Genomic DNA, 9,088 nt, shown 5'->3' on the forward strand with positions numbered 1-9,088 from the left:
AGCTGAGATTACAGGAACATACCAACGAGCTCAGAAATGTGTGTTTTGAATTTTGACTTTTATCCTCATTGTTCACTAAATCCCAGTGCACTTCATTTATTCTGAAAGTTAAGGATTTAATGGACATGTAGAATGTTTATGTGCAGATTTTTAAATGAGTAGGTTTTTTTAATGTGAAGTATTTTTGTCTTATAATGGCAGAATACATGTTCCCTTCTTACAATATTGTCCTCCTAGAAAAATAGACTGTTCCATTGCACAGTTCTAATTCTGCACCCCCAAAGCCACCTAATTTGCTCAAATTTTTCCTGTCTTTCACAGCAAACAGCAAGTTCAGTTGCTGGCAAATCATTCTCTGTTATCCCAGTAGTAATTAATCATTTTCCTTCCTTCCTTCTTTCTTTTCTTTCTTTCTTCCTTTTTTTTTTTTTTTTTCTTTTGAGACAGGATTTCTCTGTGTAGCCTTGGCTGTCCTAGACTCACTTGGTAGACCAGGCTGGTCTCGAACTCACAGAGATCCATCTGCCTCTGCCTCCCGATTGCTGGGATCACAGGCATGAGCCACCACACCTAACATAATTAGTCATTCTTCATTCTGGGTTCCCTCAGCCTCAATGTTTTTCACACTACAAGTTCAGATCTAGCTGCTGTACAGTAAGTCAATTTAGCAGACCACTCCCAGAAAGAGAAAGAGAAATTATTAATTATAACACGTAATTGAATAAGTGTGTGTTACAATGCAAAATATAAAAAGTTCAAAAGACACAAATTTCAAAGATTACAGTATAGAACACACCTTAACATGCTGTGACCAACTGTTTGGTTGACCTGCTCTTTGGGGTTTTGGACATCTTAGTCTTTCTATGTGGCCTCTGGATGCCTGGAAAAGGTGATCAATATGGAGGTCCAGAAAGAATGGGAACGTTGAAAAGTAGGTAGGTTGGAGAAGTGGATGGTTGAATTAAATATAAAAAAAATTAATTTTAAATTCTCTTTACTGCAGATGTTAGTAGTAAGTTTTCCAACTTGGTATTACTAAGTCAAGAACCTCTATTGAGATCTGTGCTGTGGGGCTGTCTCCCAGTCACCTTCAAAGCCCCATGTGATTTGGTATAAATAATACTTCCTGCTAATGTTGCAGCTGTCACTCAAGGATCTTAATTTGCTTTATGAGCAGGATCTGGTAATGATGGCCAGGCTCCATTAGGCAGGTGCTGGAGTTAAGACCCCGTGAGTGGCTGAAATCTCTGGTCTCCAGGATGTCTGCTGCCTCCCTGCAAGCACTCCTACACTTATTCCCCAGAGGGAGGAACCCTTGGGCCTCCCTTCGCTCCAGTGAGAGACGATTTGCAAAGGTCCCTCTCAGCTAAGATTCGCTCTTGGCTGTGTGACCTGTATGGGCAGCAGAGGGTATGGGAATAAAGGCTAAAAACCAACAGCCCGAGGACTGAAAATGCACAGGGAGAAAGACTGAAGACACTGGCTGGGGCTGAGCTCTGGATCAATAACGGGAATTGGACTCCTCTCTGACCTGCAGCGCCTTAAGATTTATACCTGGGAGAAAGAGGCTGCTTGGCTCTGGTCCCAAGCCTCTCCACCCCACTCCCCCGCCCCCCCCCCTCCTGGTTTCCACTTCCCTCTTGCTTTTGCAACCCCAGGGCCACCTTAACCACCCCTTTCCCAATTCCGGGAAGAAATCAGGGCGGGGGACGGGGGGCATGAGCCCCTCTCCAAAAAGCTGCTAAATGCCCACTGGGCCTGGAGTCTCAGACGGAGAGGCGGGGGGCTGGAGGCGGGGGGGGGGGGTTGACAGCCCTGTCCTGCTTGGAGTCGGGTTACTGGCCACTTGTGTCTGAGTTCACACAGCATGTTCCTCCGTCAGGGATTCCGCAAATATCTCCCCGAGGTAAAAAAAGAAAGCTCTCTGTGCTCCAGCACCCAGAGCAGAGAGCCTAGTCCCAGGTTCCGGAGCGCACCAGCAGGAGCCATGTCGCCTTAGCCTCCGGGGGGTCCCACAACCTCGGCAGTGTCCCAGCCCTGCCCGCTCCATGCCGCGGCAAGGCTGCCCGTGATCCTGGGGTGAGGGGGCGCTCGGGCATGCTCCTCCCCATGGGTCGCCCACCATGTCTAATGGATATCGCACTCTGTCCCAGCACCTCAATGACCTGAAGAAGGAGAACTTCAGCCTCAAGCTGCGCATCTACTTCCTCGAGGAGCGCATGCAACAGAAGTATGAGGCCAGCCGGGAAGACGTCTACAAGCGGGTGAGTGAGTGCCCGAGGCACCTGCGACCTAGGGCCCGTGCCCAGCCGCCCTGCGATGGGCAGGGCTCTGTACCCCGGTGTTTCCCTCCGACCTCGGACAAGCCCATTCACCTCTCCCTGGCCAGCGTTCTTCCTCCTTAAAGTCTCTGTAGCTGGAGGCGGGGTACGCAGAGCCTGAGGCTCCAAACCCTGCGGCGACACAGCTGGGCTGAAACGCAGCTCTAGTGTTTACCCCAGACACTTAAGGGCTGGACGGGGAAGCACAGGAATTAGTATTTTAAAATGAGCGTGGGGGAAGTGACGTAGGCCACACATTCTCCCAAGGACTCTCCCAGCTCTGGGTCTTGGGAGAAAATAGGGTGGTGTGGAGAAACCACTAAGGATAATTTTTTTTTTTTTCATTTGAAGGTGGTCAGGCAGATAGACTTTTGAAGCGGGGTATTAGGCGTTTTAGTCCTCGGAACTGTTTGCTCTAGAACTGGAAGGAGGGTACCTGTGGAGCAGTGGGCTGAGGGGGAGGGAGAGCGGACCTCCCCGGCAGGGAGCACTGTCTTGATTGGTGTGACTGGGTTGGCAGAGCCCGAGGTCTGCCAAGAGGACTGAAAGTCCTGATGGGTTCCAAGGATTAAGTGTCCTGGCCAGTCAGTACATTGATTTCCCCAGGCCTCTCAGGGTCCAGGCAAGAGGATCTGAAGTATGCAGGCGTCTAGGTCGCCTCCCATTTATCAGAGGACCCTTTTAAATACCCTGCTGTCTGCACCTTGACCTGTCCAGAAGGCCGGGAAGGTTTAGAAGCCACCAGCTAGCATTCGGCTCTGCGAGACAGCTGTGGTGGCTGTGAGACCTACACGATTATTTGGTCGATTGAGTTAAAGGGACTGGTATATACGGGGAGGGGCAGTGGTGGCCTCTGAGATTTCAGTGTTTGGTCATTTCAGTTAGTACAGGCTGTTGGTTCTGGGGTTTTAGTTTGTTTCCTCCTTTCTGAATGTCCATGTCTTTCTCTTACTCTCCCTGAGACCTCCTCCTCCAGGCTCATCTTCATCCTTTCCATGGCTCTGTAGTGAGTGAGTGTGTCCCCTGGGGAGCTGCCCGAGGTCCAGGGGTCTTGATAACTTGATAACACAGATGGGCAAGGATGCACACCTGTATGGGCCATGGGGCGGGAATAGTGAGCAAATTTCTTCACTGCGTAGGAGCAGGAAGTGTCCCCAAGGCAACTCAGAAGGGACAACTTTTAGATCACTGGAGGGCAAGGGTTTTCCTTTGCCCTCCACCACATGACTACTGCTTGAATCATTCTGTCCCGGTCTCTGCCTTGTGTTCACTAAGGAGAAATGAGGCTTCAGGAAATGCTCTGGGTGGATGAGAGAAGGCAGCATCTCTCTCCTGGAAAAGTGTGATTAACTAGATTATAGCAGCTGCCACCAAGGTATGGGGGAGGGAGTCAGAGCACAGAGTCACAGGTAGAGGTGACAATCCTTTTACAGGACCCATCTTGCCCCTAGATCTCATGCAGATTGCTATGACCTATCTTGGCTTGCTCTGATGAGAACAGAGCCAGCAGGCAGCCATTTTCTCATAGGGTTCCAGGGCTCTAAAAGGATTGTTTTCCCTTTTTCCCCATCTCACCCAGTGTTTGTTCAACCTGCTTGTCACGTCATTCTCCCTGTTTGGTTACAGTCACTGGGAACCACTGGGACAGTGGTTCTCAACCTTCCTAATGCTCTAATCACAGTTCCTCATACTATTATTTTGTTTCTACTTCATCGTAACTCTAAGTTTGCTATAGTAACGGATCATAATGTAAATATTTGATATACAAGATATCTGATGTGTAACCCCCAAAGGGGGTTGAGAAACACTGCTCTGAAGGCGAGGCTAAGGGCTGAGAAGGCAGGTGAGGACATTTGCCCAGCATGCATGAACCCCGGGTTTGAGCACCACAGAACCTGGCCATAGTGGAGCATACCAATAATCTTACCACTGTGGAGCTGGAGGCAGAAGGGTGTAAAGTTCAAGACAGTCCTTGGCTATATAGAGTCTGAAGCCAACTTGGCTTATATGAGACCCTGGTTTTTTGTTTTTTGTTTTTTTTTAAAGACTGTGGTTAACTGTTCTTTCAATTCGGAAGATAGAAACATTGAGGTGAGATCTCACTGTGGATCCTGGCTAGCCTCAAACTTGCGATTGTCTTGCTTCATCCAGTGGAATGCTGGGAATATGGAAGTGAGCCCAGGTACCCAGCTTGTCATTTTTTAACGAATCTATTTTTATTTCATGTGCATTAATGTTTTGCCTGCACGCATGTCTGTGTGAGGGTGTCAGTTCCCCTGAAAGTAGAGTTACAGACAGTTCCAGACAGAGCTGCCATGTGGGTAACTGAGAATTAAACCCTGGGTCCTCTAGAAGAGCAGTCAGTGCTCTTAACCACTGGGCCATCTCTCCCAAGCTTGCTTTTTCAATGATGAACACCGTGGGTGGAAGGAAAAAAAAATCTACCCCATTCTGCAGTGATGAGGATTGATAGAGACCAGGAAAGCTGTGTTTTGACAGGAGAGCCAGGGATTCAGGAACACTACAGCAGGGGCTATACACCCATGCCCTACACCTCCCTTGGCAACCACTAGACAAGCTATTTAACTTCTCCAAACCTGTTCCAGCCTCCCTCCGTGTGGAGCTGACGTTCAGAATAATGCTGCAGGCACGGCGACTCATTTGTTGTGTGAATAAATAACAGCCATGAAGATGAAATAAAATTTCCATCAACTGCTTTGTACATTTCATAACCGTCACGCTTGTGGGAGAGGGTAATCATTATGTACTTGCTAATAGTTACTGTGGCATTTTGAAATTGAAATAGAGGTTTAACTCTTTATAATATGACTGTAATGGTGTATCATATGTTCATGCTCTCCATTTACATCATGAGTCCTTGAGCTTGGGAAGATTAATCAGCAGTGCAGAGACAGCAAGGATTACGTGCCTAGCACTGCATAGTAAGGCAACTGGTTCTGATGACATCTGTTACTATACTTAGCTTGATTTTTCTCTCATGTTAGACAAACATTTCTTTAAAAATAAAACTATAAAACTATATCCAGTTAAGTTAGAATCTCTGTAAAATGTGAGTGTTGTACAAATAATTCTTTTAAAAAAAATCCCAATGCTTAGGAACTTAGAAACTCTATTGTGGGTAGACTTTTATCTATCTATCTATCTATCTATCTATCTATCTATCTAACTATTTATTTTTAGATTTTGGTGCTTAAGAGAAAAAACTTCTGTGTCAGTGTGAGATGATTACACATCCCACCATGACAAATTCTGGGAAATAAGGAGAACAGAACCAGAAAGACAGTCTGTGTTTCTCCTTTTAACAAGTCTTCCTTAGGTAGTTGATTGACTTAGAGACAGAGATGAGAGAGATCAGGGGAGGGAGATGGAGAGAGAGGGGAAGAACATGGAGTCGAAATGGATAAATATTAAGGAGAAAGCTACATGGAATATTTTTTTTTCCATAAGAGGAGTTGTAAAAGCTAGAGTTATTCCAAAGCCTAAAATTACCAACTTAAAACCAAATTTAAAAGGCATTCTAGAGTTTCTCTTCTCTAGGCATTTTAGAAAGCAGAAAATGAAATTAAAAATCATACCAGCCATATTTATTAGTATTGAGTTACATATTTAAAAACTGGTTCTTTGAAACTAGCTTACTATTTGTTGAATATTAAATGTCCTTGACATTTCAGTTTTTGTAAATATTAACATTAATTTAAGTTCATATATATACACATTTTAAAAAAAAGAGATGCTATTTAACCTTAATGCAGATAAACAGAACCTATACCTATGTAGTTAGGAACCTCTGCCCCCTCGTGGTAGCAAAAAGTAATTGTAGGTTCAGTTCTGCAGGCGAATGGGGTGGCTTATCATTGACTGTAGAAATCAAGCTAATGAGTAACCGCTAAGGCACATAGCTCCCGGCAGTGGATCAAAGAGAGAGAACACTGCACGTGGTCCACAGCTGGCCACGGCCCACTCCTTGCAGGACAGACTTCATAGCATTGCTGGACGGCAGCTACTGTGTCAGTAATTTCTGGGCGGCGTCGAGGCTGACCTGCTTGGTATTTTGTTTGTTTGTTTGTTTGTTTGTTTGTTTGTTTGTTTTTTAACCTAATCCCACATCTTCTCTTGGTAGTTGAGTGTGCGGCTTAGAAACGTGCTCAGCCCTGGAATGTGTGGGAGCCGCTGCTGAGTGTACAACATAGTCTCCAAACAGCACTCTGAAAACCACCCTCCAGTCTGGGGCTCCTTGGTGATCGATTTCTTGCTCAGACTTCTGTGCTGTTCAAAAGCCCGAGGGTTAATATTTTTAAAATGGGATTTAAAATGTGACAAGGCTGGTTCCCAGGGCAGAAAGTGAAGAGAAACGGAATGTTGTCATCCTGGACCAGAGAGGGTTAATGTGTAACTACCGATTCGAATCGAAGTATACACATTTCATAATGACTGCTTTTCTTTAAAGAGTTACTTGTACAACTTCACGCACACGCACACGCACACGCACACGCACGCGAACGCACACGGGCGCCGGCCCCATGTTGGATTGACCTGAGCCCCCAAACCTGGGTGCCGAGAAGCAAACTCGGGCCTTCTGGAAGACTAGCACGTGCTCTGAACCACTGAGCTGCCTCTCTTATTTGTCAAGAGAAGTTCTTCCAAAACGAAAAAGCGCCAGTAATGTTGGAAGACGAAAGTGAATTTGACTTTAGACAGAGGTAGAACGAGCCTTGTCTCGTTCCTCTATGAGCTGTGAGCTGCCTGATTTGAGACCTAAACCTGGTTTTCCCACCTTTGAAGTTTTTAAGTGGCATTTTGGTGTGTGTGCGTGTGTGCGTGTAATTTATTATTATCTTATCATTAATCAGTAATTATTAAAATACCTAAAACCTGATTTATTAGTATGTCTTGTTTATTATTAGAATTATTAGAGCTTGTTTTTTGAGACAGGGTCTCTCCATGTAGCCCTGGCTGTCCTGCAGCTCGACTATGTAGGTCAGTCTGGCCTTGAACTGGCACTCACTGTGGAGACCAGGCTGGCCTCAAACTCACAGAGATCCATTTCCACCTGCCTCTGCCTCCCTAGTGATGGAATTAAAAGTGTGGGTCACCATGCCTGGCTACTCTACAGGACTTAAAGTAATCTCCTTCTCCTTATCAGAATGGAAAGGTTAACTTAAGAGCAGCCCCAGCAGGTCCTGCAGGAGTGATGGCAGAAGTCATCTGTCATGAGAGATGGCAGATGGCTCCATTAGTGTTATTGCCCTGAGGATCTTCCAGAAGGACAGACTAGACAGGGCGGGAGGGGGTCCCCGGGGGTGGGACACAGTATGTAGATGATATTGACGCCTGGGTTAATGTAGCCTTTTGTTTGTTTGAGTGTGTGTGTGTGTGTCTGTGTGTGTGTGTATCTTCCATTTGTTTAGATACGCCCAGTGCCGCTGTGCAGTTGCTTGTGGTGTTCAGTCCTGCGGCACATTGTGCAGTGGCCCCAGACCGCAGGGGGCTACAGCAGCCGTTCTGTGTTGCTCCCACAGTCACAAAGCTGCTCAATGACAGCTTCCGTAATGCGTGGCTGGACTGTCACTTCTCCGAGCCGAGGCGGAGGTAGTAATGGCACGTGGCCTGTGGATTTGGGGTTAGACTGTCTGAGCCAATCAGCTGAACTCAGATTGTGCCTGTCCTGAGGTATGATGTCAGCAGATCTTTACCGTAACTATGGCAAACTGGGAGATGATAAAACTTGCCCAGAGATGTCGACTTCCTGAAGCCATTTTCTCTGGATCAGTTCCTTAGTAGTGCACTCAGCCCCGTTTTCCTGGATTCCCTACCTTGGCTTTTCTGCATACAAATAATAGGATCTACTCCGTGTGTTGCTATTGCAGCAAACTTACACTGATCCCCGAAGAAATTAAGTAAGAAGGGCTGAGTTTGCTTGAGATCCGATCCCGCCTTTCCCGATGCCTTTAATCATTCTCGTTACTACAGGAGACCCGTGCACACGCCTTCAGTAGGCTTATGTTATCACTCTTGTTTGCTAATGCCTTTCTCCACTAGCGGCTAACACAGTAGGCCGAATGAGTTAATAAAAGGATGCTTGGCCTAGTGCGGGAGGGCGCATGTGCAGATGCCGAGGGACACTGCTAACAAGGTGAGCATTTGAGCCACACATTGAAAATAGCTGTTCTTTCAGCAGCACCATCCCCTTGGCTTTGGAATACGTTCAGACAGAGAGGTATAAATTATGTAATTGTTATCAAAGGGATGACTAGAGGTAGATTTGAATTACATTAGGCTCCAGAATTTAGTTTGGGATTCTCTTCCCAGTGATCAGAGGAAAGATTCTGCTAAGGCGCGTGTCTGCCGCTCCAGTGTTGGGGGTGGGGCGGGGGAAGGTGGTAGTAGAGGCAGTTGTGGGGGGCACAGGTGTGTGGGGGCAGCACAAGAACTGATGGAGGGGGTGAATTCCAGAGTGCACTGGCCAGCCAGTCTAGCTCAATCAGTGAGTTTCAGCTTCAGTGGGAGACTTCTGAGAAAAGAAGTTGTATACCAAGAGAGGAAGAACCCTAACATTTATCTCACCTCTAAACCCAGTCTCTCTCCCTTCCTCCCTCCATCTTTCTCTCTCACACACACTCACACACATCCCACTCATCACACACACACACCACACAAGCACTCACAAAGGCGCACACGCTAAACACACCCCACACTCACTCACACACACACACACACACACACACACACACACACACACACACACA

At 46.7% G+C, this 9,088-nt stretch overlaps 1 protein-coding gene across 7 annotated transcripts in view; it reads left to right on the forward strand.

Moving 5' to 3' along the window:
* LOC129673853 (myomegalin-like) overlaps positions 1-9,088 on the forward strand; it is a 186,673-nt gene that overhangs the window by 59,261 nt on the left and 118,324 nt on the right. For 6 of the 7 annotated variants that reach the window (XM_055603703.1, XM_055603690.1, XM_055603691.1 and 3 more), the window contains exon 4: positions 2,154-2,264. In XM_055603703.1, the coding sequence (XP_055459678.1) occupies positions 2,154-2,264 (111 nt within the window). Of the gene's footprint in view, positions 1-1,862; positions 1,907-2,153; positions 2,265-9,088 lie in introns of those variants that run through there. The other variant, XM_055603700.1, reaches the window with a different exon arrangement.

The sequence above is a fragment of the Psammomys obesus genome, unplaced genomic scaffold (assembly GCF_907164565.1).
Source record: "Psammomys obesus unplaced genomic scaffold, mPsaObe1.curated_primary_1811, whole genome shotgun sequence".
Lineage (NCBI taxonomy): Eukaryota > Metazoa > Chordata > Mammalia > Rodentia > Muridae > Psammomys > Psammomys obesus.